General features: G+C 44.6%; 1 protein-coding gene across 1 annotated transcript; it reads right to left on the reverse strand.

Annotated features, from left to right (window-relative positions):
- Positions 1 to 3,366: 3,366 nt before the first annotated feature.
- VPS37B (VPS37B subunit of ESCRT-I) lies at positions 3,367 to 16,490 on the reverse strand. Its single transcript, XM_059863178.1, has 4 exons — positions 16,334 to 16,490; positions 9,397 to 9,568; positions 8,717 to 8,799; positions 3,367 to 7,586 (listed from the first exon to the last, which is right to left on the reverse strand). The coding sequence occupies exons 1-4, from the start codon at positions 16,436 to 16,438 to the stop codon at positions 7,086 to 7,088; spliced, it is 861 nt and encodes a 286-aa protein (XP_059719161.1). The 5' UTR covers positions 16,439 to 16,490; the 3' UTR covers positions 3,367 to 7,085.
- Between the last annotated feature and the right edge of the window lie 336 nt (positions 16,491 to 16,826).

Genomic DNA, 16,826 nt, shown 5'->3' on the forward strand with positions numbered 1-16,826 from the left:
AGCCACAGTAAAACCCAAGGCTTTCATCTCTGTGACTGCCAAGAGGCTGTAAAGCAGCTAACAAGAATTACAAGTGGCTGTATCTCAGGTAAACACATTTATAAGGTATTCCATTATTTATTTTAGTTACCCACAGTCTCGTGATGGCCGCAGCTTCCTGAGGTTGCACGTCCCCAGACTGCCTGGGCAGGTTTCTGGGTTTCTGGGCAGTTGTGTGGCCAAAGTGCAGCGCCCAGAAGGGCTCTGGTGCTCCCCTGGGGTGCTGGCAGCTGCTCTGATCCTGCAGGTGCTGCTGAGGTCAGCCCAGCCCCGAGGTTTGTTCCCTGCTCAGCCCTGGGAGAGGCTTACACAGCCCTCGGTGGCTGCTGTCACATCAAGTGACAATGACACAGCAGTGACAGGGGCCAGCTCCCTGCTGAGTTTCGTTTCTCTCAAGGAAGTGCTTTCTGCAGTAGCTCAAGGTTTATTTATAGACAGTGATAAAGTTATATTTGCTGGGAGACTGACGTCACCCAGCCACTCACACCATCCCATTCCAGCCCGGAAATATTGATTAACCAAGAATGCAAACTTTTAAACTCTCACTACCCGAAGTCCAGCCACAGTCCTACTTAAAGGATTTGTTTTATTTAAAGAATCAAAAATAAAATGTGGCTTTGAGATTGATGCTGTGGCTAAATGGAACTTGTTTACCTCCACTGCTGTCACACTGTGATTTACTTAAAACCATCCAGGCCAGATAATCAAAAGTCTCAAAAAGTAGCAGCACAAATAAAAATAAGCTCTATAAACCACTTGAAATGTAATCTAAGTTAATTTTTGTACAAAAATTATTCTTACTGTCCCAGTCTAATTTTTTTTCTTCAGTCCTATACTTTTCTGGAAAGCATTTGCTATTTGTAGCTGACAAAAATATCAGAACAACAAACTGTGTGTCTGCAGAGGTTTATTTTGAGGTTCCATCAAGACATCCTGTTGTGCAGGATCCAATTAGCTAATGACTTTTAAATACCATTATTGTGGCTGTGGAGAGAGGAAGATGTTTCACTCCATGTGCTCCTCCTGAGAACAAATTTTACTCGGTACCCGTAAGAGAAGCAGTGGAAAATAACCAAGTTGTGAAATAATCCATCTTCTGCTCCATTCCACCGAGGTGAGTAAAGTAGTTTATTTTTTCTCGAAGCAGCTTTCAAGCAGGCTGTTATCACAGCCCTCCTCTGGCTCCCTCAGTAGCCAAACCTCCCATGGCCACAGATTAGTTTGAACACCAGCACACGAAGCAGCTGCAGCTCAGCAACAGCAGCAGAGAGAGCAAAGCTGGGAAAACACAAGTGTCAGATCACTGGGGGCAAACAGTGCATTGAAATGAAGCACACAAATAGAAAACAGGCTGGTGCAGGCTCTAGGAAGTCAGGTAAAGAAACCAAACCACAAAACTTCTGCAAAAGTGTGTTTTTAAGAGCCCTTGAAGCCACAAAAAGCAGCCTTTTGCAAGAAAAGTTATTTTTCTGCTGTGCCCAACCAGGCATGAATTAGATGAGTTTGGGCAGCAGAGTATTTAGGGATGGTATTTCCTGACTGACCTGCTCAGAAAAATCACTGGGGTAACCCAGAAGCACCAGCTAATCAAATCATTTAACAACTGCTTCATGGGTATGCAGGTTTAAATAAAAACAAAAAAATACAAAGCTGGTCTGGATTCCCCTCATACCTTGTGAGACAACACACCCCAGGGCAAAAGGCATTTCCAGCATTTTCTGCTCAGCCAGGTGGGCTCATTCCAGTGCTGAGAACTGGAGCCACTTTGTCACCTCCCATCCTCTGTGATGTCCCTCCAGGACTAACAAACCCCTCAGAAATTAGCCCATCCCCAGCAGTGGTCGCTAGAATAATGTGCAGTAGCAAGGTGTGGGATTATGTGGCGAGAAGGAAACATTTTTAGCTTTGAAGGAAAAAATAATTCCTACTCCTCACCTACAGGAGTGCAGAAAAAGCACCTTTGAGTGGTTTGAAAATAATAAGCAGTGTTTAAAAAATAGCTTTTAGCTTACAGCAGGATCCAGGGTGTGCACTGGCACATCTCCCAGCCTCAGCAGCCGGGATTTGTCCTGCAGGTAGGGGGAAAAATGGAGAGTGAGAGCACAGGCTGCCCAGGGACAGCCTCCTTCAGGGACAAGGTGTCCTGGGGCCTCAGCAGGGCACCTCTAAAACTGCAGTCGAGACCCAAAATCTCTCAAGAACCCTCAAGCAACACACCCAGTTCCAGGTGACCAATCTCAGGTGAAGAGGCAAAGCTGTAAAAGCCTGGCAGGAGGGATGATTAATGTACAACTCGAGGGGACTCAAATTACAGGAGCAAGGGCAAGGGAAGGACCTGCAGAGCCTCCAAAGCCACCTCCAGGGAAGGGACAAGCCAAGGCCACAGGGACACTGCAGTGTCCCCAACACGACACCTTTTATTGTGGCATTTTGCTTTTTCCAACACCCAAGTGCCACCTGGCAAGGCCTGACCCTAGCAGGTGACAGCTCCTTTGCACTGGGAACAATCCCAGTCACAACAACCTCTGGGGACACCAACCCCAGGGCTGGAAGGGGCACAGCTGGAGTCCCACAGCTCTTCAAGCCACAAAACAGCAAATTCTTAGAAGAGCTGAGCTGAAGAGCTGCAGCTTTTACATAACACCTTCCCCTGCCCTCGCCCACCTGCACTGAGTCAGCACAGCAGCTTTTCCTCATCTGCACTCTCCCTTTTCTGCAGGTTCTCCAATCTCTGCAGCCACCACAAAGGGAAGGGATCAAAAAACAATTAAAAAAGGGAATTTCTTCCCTGATCCGTTATTCTGATTTCTGTTTTGCATCACTACTAAAGTGACAGATATCACAGAAAATTACATCAGGTCTTTTCTGCCCTCTGACTCATATTCCTAAATAACTCTGGTTGACTCATTTCTCCCAACTTGGCTGATATCTAAGATTTTCCTCTCTAAAAAAAGAAAAGCTTTCTCCCTTCAGCCTTTCCAGGTGATTCTGAACATTCCCACTAGCTAATTGCAGGAAATTAGAAGAAAAATCAAAGGGGTTTTACCTGACAGACAGCCCACCTACCTCACTGCCCTGACTACAACACGTGAAATCTACTGTGAGCAAACCCATCCTGTATCAGCTCCACACAAAATGGACTCGTTATATTCAGTCACTAAAAACACAGCCAACAGCTTTACCATGAATAATTAAAGCATTTTGCAATTTTATGTTCTACATCTACCTAAAACTGTGTTTATGTTGCTACAGAAAAAACCCCCTGAGGGTCAAAAATCATGAATATAACTGCACCACGACTGAAGGGAGCCACGAGGGGACAGGACACCAAGAGATATGCTATTTTATTTAAAATCAGAACACAGTAGGTAACAGAAAGACTTATTATGCAAACAACTCCACTGTATGTTCACAACTTGCTCAGCATATAAAACTGCCCCTTGTTGAGACAGTCCAGGGTCACACAGAGGAACTGTTCAGGCACAGGATGACTCTGCCCCCTCTGAACTCCACGTCCACCACGCAGCTCCAAGGCAGGGTACAAGAATTGCTGGTCTGAGCTCTGCATCTACGTCGTGATTCCAGTTTGAGAGGGCAGAGAAGTCCCAGGAGAGGTGGAGGCTGAGGCTGTGGAGGTTGGGGCAGTACTGGGGACGGTGACCTCGACCAGCCAGTGCCCAGGTGCCTCCTGGCACCCCAGGGCAGCTCCTGTTCCCTGCAGTGGTACCGAGGCGACCTGTCTGGATCAGCTGTGCTGGAACAAACGACTCCACCTTCTCTGGGAGGCAGCCCTGAGTGCAGTGAGAGCCCCCAGGAGTCAGAACTGCTCACTGCAGGCCCAGGTCCAAGTCCCAACTCCCAGAACTGCACACGAGAGACTGGCACAAACAATGCTGCCCAAAGAGAGCATTTCCAATGCTACCAACACTCGAAAGCCGTGTCACACGTTGTATTTAAAGGATTTTTCTCCACTCCAATTGCTTTGGGGAAGTATACACTATTTGTAGCAGACATCAAAAATCCTTTTTTAATACACATATATATATATATATATATATAATTTTTTTTGGCAAGCATCGTGAGCCACCCCCTCTCAAGTCTCAGCTTGCCTATGGCATTTTAATCTCACTATCTTATAAACAGTGCAAATTAGTACAATTCTAAACATCCTAGCCAGAGCAGAATTAATTTATTAGCTAAACAGAACAGGAGAAGCTGTTGAAGGGCAACAGGTTGAAAGCACTGACACAGCTCTTGCCAGGCTAGTGTTTCGTCAAGTTTGTTGCTGAAAGGATTGAACAGCTTTCCACAGTCATTCTTCTTCTTTACCCTTAAACATCACCAGCAGTCAAGTAAATATTTACAGTTTGTGTGCACACACACACACAAAATTAATGGCAAAACGTTTTCCATGAGCAGCTGGACTTCAGTTATGAGCTTGCAATAACTGAAACATCACATTAGTTACATCAGCTATGTTCAAACTTACCCATCAGTGAAGGCAACTATAAGCTTACAAATAGCAGATACAGCTGTTTTTTCTGAAGTATGAGGGTCAGTTTTTGTCAAAGTCAGTGCTCTCCAAGAGCCCTTAAATTAGAGTTAAGCAATGGCCATTCAAATGATAAAAATGCTAATATCCTAGAATTACAATCACAAGTAGTGATCCTAAGGCACATCAGCCACATGCATATGCAATAATGCATTGTTTTGCTTCCAGACAAAAAAATTGCATTAGCTTTGTCTGTATTTAGTGTGCACAAGAGGTTGTTTTTAGATAAAGTATCCCTGAAAGGTCATTGTTATCACAAAAGTTACCAAAAGACAGAAGATTTAACAAGTAGTAAAAATATTTCTGGACTACTAATACCAATAAAGTCTGATACATAAAATGCAGTGCAAATTCACCATACACTTATCTATCACCCCCACCACTTCTGAGGACTTCCAACCCCCAGAAAAAAAGTTGGCACCGGATAAGTGTAAAATATACCTGGTTGTTTTTATGAAATCTCAGTAAAACTGAATTGGGAGTGTTTTAGAGTTTTTGTGTAGCAGGCTCAAAGTATGAATTTCTGCACTCAGACACCACCCTGGTAGCCCCCACCCACTGTAATTCTTTCTAGGACACAAACCATTTCTACAGCAGACTCATGTTTAGCATCCAGATACAACAGCTGCCACCCAAATACCAGCACTAACAGCACAGCAAAGTTACTTTGAAACGAGTCATTATTAACCATGCTTATACAAAGCTTCAGTGAGAAAATAAGACCAAGAAAAGATATCACACTAATAAAAAAAAAAACAAAACAAAACAACCACATCCTGTACCATCACTAGATTACAGAAAAAACACACTTTGCAAACAAATCCAATGCACATTGCTTCACAAAATCCCCCATCTATAAAAGCTTGCCAGACTTACACTGGGGAATTGGTTCAGATGCCAGTAACACTGACCAACCTTCTGCCTTTGTCTGCAGAAGGCAAACAAGCCAAATGACCATATCCATATTTTCAGAATTGAGAGCTTCCTGTTAAGAGCTTAATTTCAGATTAGTATTTGCTAACCACCACACTCCAGAGGAAATGATTAAGGGACAATCCAGGTCTTAGATAAAGAAAAAAAAAAGATATTCTATTCTGACTGATGTTTGTAGTACAAACTTCCAAACAATGCAGTGCATTGCAGCACAATGATACCAAAATAACTGAAATAACCAGGGGCTTGGACAGATTCTGGACTGATTGATAACAAATTCACAGACACATTCTGTGCAAACAACAGGGGTTAAAATCTGCCTCCCCCAGCGCTGGATTAAAATACCAGCATGTGTCTGTACCTTAGGCTTCAAGAGTCACATCGAGAGTGAAATCTGAGCTGCCCTAAAAAGCCTCTCCCACCCTGTGGCAGAAGTTAAGAACAGATTCTGCAAGATGCAAACAGCCACCATGGACTTGAAAAGGCTTTTCTTTTTTGCCTACTCGCAGAGAAACATGAACTGCAAATTCCAGATAGATACACATGCCCCAAACTGCAAAACTAAACAAAATGGGAAAGTTAAAAGCAGTTCTGCCAAGGGAGAGACAGAGTTGAGGGATAAAATGAAATTGTGGAAATTCAAGTGGGCAATTACATGTGAAAATCCAGTATTTGATTAAGAAAATACCCTGCCTAGATTCCTGGAATCACATGGTAGCAAAAGATAAGCACCTGTGTAAAAAAAATCATTTCTGTATCCAAGGTGTGGAAAAGGAGAGAAAAACCAACTGTTAGAAAGAGTCTTAATAGGCAAGGAAATAAAACTGCCCGGTAAAGTGTCTATAAAACCCTAAACTGGCTCTACAAACAGTTTAGTTTCATTTCAAGAAACCAGGACTTTGAGGGTATCAAGCTATTTAGGAGTGGGAGTAGTGCCTACTTTGATTACACACTGTCTAAGGTAACAACTGAAATGCAGAAATGAAACTCTTGTCCTTTTCCCTGTCTAAAAGCCCCCAAGGTGTTCTGACAGGAGTTTCAGCTCAGTGAGCTCTGAAAACAACGTGCACCTGGGCCTGGATGCAAAAGGATGCTGAGGGGGTGCTGTGCACACCCCCTGCCCAGCAGTCAGATATGGTTGTTACCATCCCAACATTGTCAAAGAATTCCTTAGAGGGACAACCAGCTCCCCATTTGCCACACAAACATCCAGCTGCCAGGGGAATACATCAGAGCACAGGAGGATGCTGATCTACCATCACTGAGGAATTCAGAGCGTGACTCTGTTTGTAACTTCAGCAAATCCACTGCCAGCACCTTCCCAATCTGATGGACTTACAGAATTTAGACCTCATCACCTTCCCAGGAAAACCTTGTCACCACTGACCTTTGCAAACAAACATCATCACATTTAGCAAAGCAATTGCAAACCTCTGTGCCACAGCTCGGCCTTTGTGCTCCATTGTGCAAAGAACAGAGGCTGCCCATTGCCTACAGCAAGTCTCTGATGGGGGAAAAGGAAATAGAAGCACCAATACAAACGTCAGGCGCACCCAAATATTTACTGGAGGATAAAGCCAGGATGTGGTGGAAGGCGAGCTGGTCTCTGGGGAAGAGGTGGAGGATAGGGTGGCACAAACTGAGCTGGGCATCCCGCCTGGGGCATCTGGCTCGAGGGCTGAGCTGCTCCCGGCCGCGGCGGGAGAGGCGGGTACGGAGCACCGGGGTAAGGAAGAGCTGGTCCTGAGCCCGTGGCGGCCGTGAAGGGAGTGGGGAAGCGTCCAGCCGGGCCCGAGGGGGGCGGAGGGGGCGGGATCCGCCGCGGCACCACCGAGGGAGGAGGGTTCGCATCCTTGTAGGGATCGGCAGGGGCTGCTGCGGGCTCGGCTGCCCTCGGCTGTGCCGGAGGCTGAACCTGAGGAAGTCTCTGTCCCTTCAGCACCATTTCCTGCAGCTTCTCGATCTTCACCCGGCGCAGGTGAGCCAGCTTCCTCTTGCTCTGGTACTCGTCGATGAAGGAATCCAGTGGTATTTCACCATCAAGGAACCTTTCTGCCATGTTCTGTCAAATACAGAACATTCTCTTAGGAAACAGCCTACTGCAACAGAATCGAAATGGCTCACATCCCAAAAATAGCAGCATTTTGCCTGTGATTTTCCAGCTGGCATATGGAAGATGACTGGCATACTGAAGAATTCTGAGCAGAACTTTGAGTTACTTATTACTCAGAAGCACTGAGAGTGAAATATCACTTTTGCATAAATTTATACTGAAGTAACAGCAATAAAAACATCTGAATCCTGCTCTGAGTGTTCCCCTGATCACCAGAGATGGGAACAAACCCAGTCCAGCAGCTTCCCAGACTGCCAGCTAAGCTGAAGTACAGCTCAGCTCAGCTCTGCCTGAATGCCAACAGAAACACTGGGAACTCTGTGAGACTCAGCACAGAGATTATTGCTAAGTCAGGCTTAAGACTCACCCTTCCTTGTGGCTTTGGGTAAATGATGTTTAATAATTGAGAGCTGAGCAAACATAAAATCACAAAATTCACCTTGTCCTGGAATGTCTTTTTTACCATCACAACTCAAGGCCAATAAACACATTTTTTTTCTCCTGATTAATTACAGAAAATGCCTGCATGCAAATCAGCAAACAAAACCAAACACTCCCATTATTCTAAAGTCACACCACCCTTCAAGCACTTGTGTGTCAGCAAGTGGTGACCACTGGCACCTGCACAGACACACTGAGATCACAATGGAATATTTCACCAGAAACACTGGAGGAAAAGCAGCACAGGCACAGGTTTTTTTATTAGGCCACTAACTGACATTTATTATGAAGTAATACATGTACCAGGCAAACCCCACTGAAAAAAGATTCCACATTTTTAAACTCTACAAGTCTGAAGGCAAAGCCAAGGAACTAAGGGGGTTTGCCTATCTTTTCTAAAAAGGAGCACTTTCCTCTCTTGAACTTCAAAGATGTTAAGAGTAAAAAATTACTCAGATAAAAAAGAAATAAAACTGCTGGAATCAAATAGCTGTTTTCTGAAGCTCAGAGCAGAGGAAAGACCATATTCTTAAAACTACTCCTTAATCTGTCACATGCTCAGCTCAGCACTGCAGCCATGGACACTGGAAGGTTCTGGCAATGGGTGGAAGTGGCAGAATTGGGGATTCTGTCATTACCTCTGTGTCTTCCTCAATCTTGGCCCCCTCAGTCTGCAGCAGTGCCAGCAGGGTCTCCAGGGAAGCATTACTGGATTGTCTGTCTGCAAAGGCACAGGAAGGACAGAAAATGACAGCAGGCTCTAAGTGACTTGGAACAACACAAGAGCCTCCAAGGCACATCTGCACAACCAGCAGACTCTGCAGCTCTACACAGGGTGATTCACAGCCAGAAATACATTAACAAGTTCAGGAATATTGTCAGAGTGCTAAGAGCTGAAATTTAATTCCAATTATATATTTATAATATTGAAAGCACTTCAGCAAGTGCAGTATCGGATGCACAATAAAATTCAGCATGAAAGTTAAATGTAATATTCCATTTGATTTATAAATAGTCACTAAAAATTCCAAGTGTTTTGCTCTTTAGCAAAGTAACTGAAGTTGATAATTCAGAGAAGAGTAGGTCAGGAACAGGTAGGTAACAGAAAGAATCCACAGTATCTGTTGCTAGGTGTGACAGTCACTTAATAAATCATCAGAAGTGTGATCTATTTCAGCACTACACAAGAATGACATTTCACTTTGTACCCTAATTCACACAGCTAAAAATGAGACACCAAAAACCAAACAACAAACAGGCAACAGATTTACATTCACTTAAAAAACAGCAAATCATAATTGTCAACAGCCACTGTTACCTAGTTTTGTTTTCTTTATCTGGTATGCTTCAAAAAGAACTTGCAGCTCTTGATATTTCTCAGTTAAATTTGATTTTAGAGACTCCAACTTTGGCTGGTACAGGAGATTTCCCTCTGCCAGACTGCGGTTGCTGGCAAGAGTCATGTCCTTGCTGTGCTGAACATTTTGGGCCTGGATATAAATTAAAAACAACAACAACAAAAAAAAAAGTGTGTGAAATGACAGTGAAATTACTAAGCAAGACAAAATGAGACTTTGAAAACTTATAAATAAACAACAGAAGTATGTAAGAATTAGTGCTGTGGCATTGGGCCTGCAACTGATGAACAGATGATGAAAATTGACAGATAAAGCAACAGTTCTTGAAAAAAATCTGAATTCCAGCAGTGAGATACAACGGGTGCAGAAGAATATCATCCCTTATCTTGTTAATGTGTAAAAAATAAGGATTGCATCGTGACTGTTCCTTCTCCAGAATATTCTTCCCCAACTGTGTTCCACCAATCCTGGATTAATGCCAAAACCTTCATTTTTTTCAGTTTAATCCTTCTGCTTAACAGTTCCTAGCCTAAAGAAAAAATGACAATTCTCACACACCCAAGATTCAGCCAGATTCCAGTTTGCTCACACTCACACGTGCACATGGAGTTTATCAAGAGAGCCTTCAGGAGCTCTGGGAGAGCTGAGTGTTTGGAGAAGTCTGCCCTGGGTGTCACATTAGATTCATTGAAATATTCAGACATCAAAAGGGGAAAAATAAAACAACCAGCCAAGGGATTTGATTTCAGATTCTCAGGCTGAATCAACAAGTGGAATAGTCCTCCCAGGGCACAACAGACTAAGTCTATTGAGCTGCCTTCAAAACCAAGAGAAGTTTGGCCCATTTTTGTGACCTCCTCCATCCATGTGTCCCCTCTAGTCCAGGTAATCCCTGTTCAGCTGCAGCTGCTCCCATTTACAGCCCTGCAAACAGCAGCACAGACCTTGCTGCTGCCACACTTCTGGGTGGACACAGAGCCACACCCCACAAAGAGGAGAAGAGGAAACCCAAATGAGCTGTTTAATAGCCCCAGAGAAGGTCATCATCAAAATTCAGGTGTTTTTCCAAGCACAGCAGCTGTCTTTGAGAACAATTACTTCCTTTTGCAATATTTATATGCTACTTTAATTTCCTAAATTCTAAACTTGCTTGGTGTTACTTAAACACTTCTGTCCCCAGATATTGCTCTTCAAAAACCAAAGCTTCACTCTCACCCTGTTCTTGCCAAATCACTTAAAAACCCAGCAACAACCACCAAGGATAATGCAGAGTCCTAAATCCTACATCAATCCCAACTCCACTCCAAACTGTGACATTCAGAAATTACACTTTCAATATTGTTTTGTCTCCTCAAGCCTAAAGAAGCATCCAGCACTGTGCTTATGTTCAATGTGGATTTTCTCAAAGAATAAAAAGAAAGTTCTCTTCGTACCTTTGAATCTAATGCAAAATAATTTAAATTAAACTGGTTTCCATTTGTTTATTCTCATAGAATCTGATCCAGTTAGGAATGCTGCTTTGAAAATTACACAGGACTTGGTGACTAAACTTTCTCCATATTAGAACATTTCTGAAAAGGACATAATTTTTCTAACAGAAGTTGATAAAAAACAGTAATTGACACTTAATGATGAATTAAAATGTCACTCTGAAGTCTTCACTTCCAGCACTGGTCTGTGTCAAATTTCTTTTAACAATGTACACTTGGAGAGATGAGAAACTTGAATCTCACCCAAAAGCATGAGAAGAACCAGTTCCTCAGATTCAAAGCAAACTTAGGAATGATGTTTAATGAAACTTAAGGAGGAGCTGGTGAAGACCCATCCACTCATTTCAGGACATTGAAATATTTCATGTCACTGAAAGAATTTTGAAGTCTGTGAGTTCTATTTCACAAACTGAACAGATACAATCCCAGAGCAATGCAACTTGAATAGAGTCATGATCTATAAACCAGAATAATCTGTCACTGCTGTTAAGGTCTGTGTAAAAACCTTACAGCAACTGTTCCTTAATTCAAGGAATCAGAAAGCAAGCACTGTAAAGTCTGACTAAAGAGTGCTGCAGAAAAGCTTTCTAAAAATGAGTAATTTAAAACTACAAAAAAAAAAAAAAAAAAAAAACAGATGCAAAATCATCCAAGGGTGGAAGGCACAGTCCAGCATGAGCAGTCTATTAAGATTATCAGTGCAGCACAGAGCATGCTTTCAGCATCCCTTCACAGCTCTCCACAAGCCCAAGACAAAGGCTGGGGAAGGAATAAATCCAACAAAAGGTATTTTGTTGTCACATGTGACAAAAATGTGCATTAGCAGGGAACTGCTCCTGTGCTGGTTGTTCACCTGCCCACTGCAAGTGTGAGGAAAAAAGTTATTTAGAGATAAAAGTCAGGAGCATGGGAGTCCAGCAGAATTCCTAACAAGACTCTTGAGGTCATGAGCACTTCAACAGGCAGGAAACATTAATCTGAAACCAGATGAAAATACCAGTCAGAATCATGAGACACAGTGAGACAGGACAATATTAAGGAGAATATGACTTTTTTTTTTTTTTTTTAACTGCTAAGCTCTCACTATGAATTCTGAATGGGACAAATGGGGCAACCATACTGAGCTGCTTATAAGGGGATTTTCATGGTACAAGGATTGCTCACTCCTGAGCAGAGCACTCAACACCAAACTGTGCTGCTAGCAAATGAAGCCATGGACACCCAAAGGTTATTAAAAACAAAAGTCATGGTTTATGCAGCACTGCAAAACTTCAGCTGCTTAAAAATGAATTTCTTTAATGGACATAATTTGAATAATTTTACTCAAGGATTTATTTAATGAGCATTTCCAAGAGCAGGCAACTGCAACTGCTTTGGGAATTTAGAGTCTACTACTTTTATGAACTGCAGCTTTGTTTCATCCCACTTTTAAAATAGGGAGAAAAAAAAAAAGCTGGATAAAATTAAACCAGAACTAGTACTAGCTTAGCAACATTCATACTATAAATGTTGATCCCTTACTCCAAAATAATGGTTTGCAGCAAGAGTTATTTGTGTAGAACGTCTCTGAGAAGCGTCACCCTGGTTCATCCAAAAGCACATTCCCAGAGGAGCTGCCTCCTGAGAAACTGAGCAATCCTGACTACCCACAAAGTCCATCAAGAGCTGCTATAATTATAAGCTTGCTCTGGCCAGCACCACAGCGAGGAGGCTCTTGGTACCTTCGAGAAAAAGTCTCTTAAGGAGCTATAAATAAAAAGCAGCTTTGTGTGGCACCGTTTTAATTGCTTGATACACAGGACACATCCCTGGTAGTTTCAGATTTCTCCAGCCTCTGTCATTCCCACATTCTCTTTCACTTACACATACTTGCAAAAGAAGAAGAAAATATGCAGTCACACTGTGGATGTATAAAGATGCACATTTGGAGTGTCAAATTAACCCCTGAAACAGGAGCTGACAGGTGCAGAGTAGGAGAAGAGACTTCTTTTACAGAAGATTCAGGAATGCTTTTCATCAAGGGCTGGTGAATAATAATACACCCCCTAACAACATCTGTTCTGTAATAAATATTAAAACATACTGCAAAGTAATTAGATTGGCTAAATTTAGCTCTTCTGATTACTTGAAAATGACAAACTAAAGCTTAGAAGGTAAGCTGCAGTTCCTAGACATTTCTTGCAGAGGCAAGACACTCAGCACTGCAATTTGCACTCATCAGACACAGACAGATTACTCATTTGATGCTCAGCTAGAAAAGAAAAATCTGTAGTTGTCACCAAGTCTAATTCCTAACTTTGCAACTAAATTTCATGTTTGGCCAACAAGAACATGACCACTTGCACAATGTGGTTTTAGGACAGGAGGAGGAATCCAAGAAATCTGGGCATGAATGCACACAGTTTAACTTGGACTTTCTGCCCTGCACAATCTGTTCAATCAGCTTTTGAGAAAAGGACTATGCTCAAAAAATTCCTTTTGTGCTTGCCAGTGTACTCTGAAATGCTGGAATGAGAAGAAGGCAATACATTTCTGACTTCTTGATTTCACATAATTAAGGTATTGAAAAGCAAACAATTTTTGGCCATGGAACCTTAGCAGTCAGTAACACAATACTGCACTGCTTCAGAAGTGATGCTCCAGGAGATTAAAAAGAAAATTCACTTTCACAGGGAAATTCATCAAATCATCACCAGTGTCAGGTCACAATTCTCTCATCTGTGCTTTTTAGGGTTATCTCACTGAGACTGACTTCTATAAACAAATTACTTTTATGACCCTGCCAGGGCTGGGGGTTTGGAACTAAATGATCTTTCAGGTCCCTTCCATCCCAATCCTGTGATTGTCTATTTAATGAAGATGGATGCTCTACATGCACTGCAGGGATCAACCTGAGAGATGACAAAAAAAGCCCTCCTCAGTTTTAGAAGGCTGGGAGTACCAGACAAGCAGCTTCCTTCCTTTTTCTGGCAGACAAGAGTTCGTTGTTCAAGGCTTGCAAACCCAACGTCAGACAGGAAAAGCAGCAGCTCAGCTCTGATGCCACAGTGTCACACACCTGGGGACACAGTGCAGGACATTCTGCCAGCACATCACCTCGTGCACACAGGCACACACCCCCACAAATCCTGCTGAAATGCCACACAGGATACATTCCCTCTAAGGCTGGAAGTGCCTATTTTTAGCTGTCAGCAAGAAAGCCAAGTGATTTTTCCAAATCCTCCTCCTCTGTGAACAAAACATTGAGGTTTGAGCTGGGTTTCCCTTGCAACAAGGAGAACAAAGGGTTTTTTTCAATTGTGGAATAATCAGCTTTAACCAACTTTGCCACTGAAAATACAAGTGGCCTCAGAGAAGTGACTCGGGAATCGTGATTTAATTGGAATCTCACAGTAAAATCAGGAATTTAAGGACTTTGGAAAAAGCCCACAACCTGGATACGTATGGACTGGCAGCCAAGCAGCAGTGAGGTCACCATGGTGCCTCCTTAGTGCTCAGGATTTCCCTCTCTCCCTCTTCCTGCCACACACTTCCCAGTGAAAACTCAGGTCTCAGCAGCACATGCAATAAACAATTCAGTGAAGGCAAAAAACAGGAGGAGGAAGGAATATTCAAGCATGGCCAATTCCTTCCAAGATGGGTAAACACATTTCTAGTTGAACAGACTCCAGTAAAAGCCTCCACATCCAATAAAAGAGGATTACAGCAGACAGCAGCACAGCCCTGTTTCCACACAGCCTGAGCACCTCCAAACCTGGCCACACTTTCCAAACACCACAAAATATTCCCTCAGGCCCGCAGAACTTCACTCTACAATTTAAAAGCCTTAAGAGGCCAACGAAAGAGGAAAACCTGAGGGTCAATATGGGCTGGTTGTGTAGAGAGGAAGGATTTTTTTCTACTGAGGTCATGAGATTTTCTGTCACTTCTGACCTACAGTATTAAGTTCACACTGACAAATAAATTATAATAAAGAGCCCATGTCCCTTGTCAGGGGTCACTCTGGAACCAGCAGCACTGCACCCGTTCACATCTTCACCAAGTTAAGCCCATTATAACCTGCTGAGTTTCCTTAAATAGGTTTTATTCAGCAGGGTGCTCCTGTCCCCAGCAAACCAGGAGCTCTCTGCATGTTCTACTTTCCACAGCACTGCCTGTTTCTTCTAAGTTCTCAAAATATAGGCTTGCACAAAAAGTTATTGTGGCTGCCCCACTCTCAGAAATCTATTGGCACAAAGTTCAAAATCCAAATTGTTGCATAATACAGCAAATAAATTCCCCAGGACACCTCATCAACTCAGCCCCAGCCTTCAGTGGGCCTCTCCATGTGAAATACTTTGATAATGTGGCTAGAGGTGATCCAGAACAATTTCCTCAGAAGGACCAAAAGGGCCAGAATCTTAGTTTGAGAGAACACAATTATAATTGATTTTACTTAATAAACTTAAGCTTCTTTCTCAAGAACTTGTTGCCACTGTTTTTCTTCTCCTGAGGCTTTTGTCCTCTAATTTAAGAAAACAAAACAAAACAAAACAAACCAATAAATACAGGACCCAGAGAAGCAGAGTACATTTTTTTCTTTTAAAGTTTTCATACATATAGTTTCATCTTATTTGCTCTTGTCTGACTAAGAGTAAGATTCTTTCAGGGACATCTGTGGCCAAATAAACCCAGAATAGTCTCATATCTGAACTGAAACACCCTGTGTCCACTGGCACACAGAAAAACCAGTTAAAGACAACGACAGCCAGAGGAAGAAAACAGGCTCCTATTTTGTTTTAAGAATCACAGATCCAAAAGCACGACTTAGAGCCTGATGCACTGACAAAGACACTTCAAATAGGCAAAACAAGCAGCAGAAACGCCTGACAGCCCTGGCTGCGCCCGGCATACCAACCGAGGCACACAGAAATCTCTTTCACATTGTTTTGAATTCACCCTGGCAAAATCCTTCACCGCGGCCAAGGCACAAAACAAGGGCTGTGCGAACGGAAAAGCTGATCCCACCTCCGGGCCGTCACTGGCTCCTAATTCAGTGGATGAATTCATTTAATTTCGCGTTTTCAGCCCGCCGAGCCCTCACCCCTCGCACGGCACCCAGCGGGCACCGATCCCCCGCCGCGGGCCGGCGAACAAAAGGCCGGGAGGGCCGGGGCCGGGAGAACGAGGGCCGGGGGCGGCAGCGAAGGGGGAGCAAGGAAAGGACCGGCAGCGCTTCCCGCAGCCCCGGGGGCTCCTCACGCACCGGCAGCTCCACGGCGGGGCCGAGACCGCCCGGCGGCTCCGGGGAGCGGGGAGTCATGAGCCCCCCAACACCGAGCGGCACCGGGGGCGGCGGGGACCCGGCGGGCTGAGGGGGGCGGCCCGAGGAGGGGCCGCGGCCGGGGAGTATGAGGCAGCCCCTCACCTCTTCCATCTCGCGGGCCATGTCCTGGAGCTGCTCCTCGTCGTCCAGCAGCGCGCTGAGCTCCTGCAGGCTCAGCGCCTCCAGGCGCCGCGCGTCCAGCGCCATCCCGGCCCCGCTGCCGTTCCCGCCCCGGCCCCGGACCGGAAGTGCCGCCGCGGTCTCGCCCCGGCCCGGCGGGCACCGCCCTCAGCGCCCCCTGCCGGGGGGGCGTGTCGGGGCGTACCACGGGGGCTGCGCGGCGGGAGGGGGGCGCTGCTGGACGGAACCAAAGGGGTCTGGGGAGGGGTGGCGCGGTGGCTGAGCGGGCCCGGGTTGAGGGGAGCCGCTGTGAGGGGTCCGTGGGGGGAGCTCCTGTGAGGGGGTGAAGCCCCTCCATGGGCACAGCGCCGGGCAGAGCCCCGCACAGAGCGAGCTTTGTGTGCTGCGCTCACGTGAGGCGCTCGGAGTCCCGAGGGATCGGTCACTGAGGTTGGAAAAGACCTCTGAGATCATC

This window comes from Haemorhous mexicanus, chromosome 19, assembly GCF_027477595.1.
Source record: "Haemorhous mexicanus isolate bHaeMex1 chromosome 19, bHaeMex1.pri, whole genome shotgun sequence".
Taxonomy (NCBI): domain Eukaryota; kingdom Metazoa; phylum Chordata; class Aves; order Passeriformes; family Fringillidae; genus Haemorhous; species Haemorhous mexicanus.

Bases quoted from the DNA above. Each gene is read 5' to 3' on its own strand.
- VPS37B (XM_059863178.1), bottom strand. From the start codon at position 16,438: ATGGCGCTGGACGCGCGGCGCCTGGAGGCGCTGAGCCTGCAGGAGCTC. The intron at 8,800-9,396 runs GTAACAGTGGCT...GTGCCTTTGCAG, and splicing joins GATAAAGAAAACAAAACTAG to ACAGACAATCCAGTAATGCT. The intron at 7,587-8,716 runs GTAATGACAGAA...TGTATTTGACAG, and splicing joins AGATTGAGGAAGACACAGAG to AACATGGCAGAAAGGTTCCT.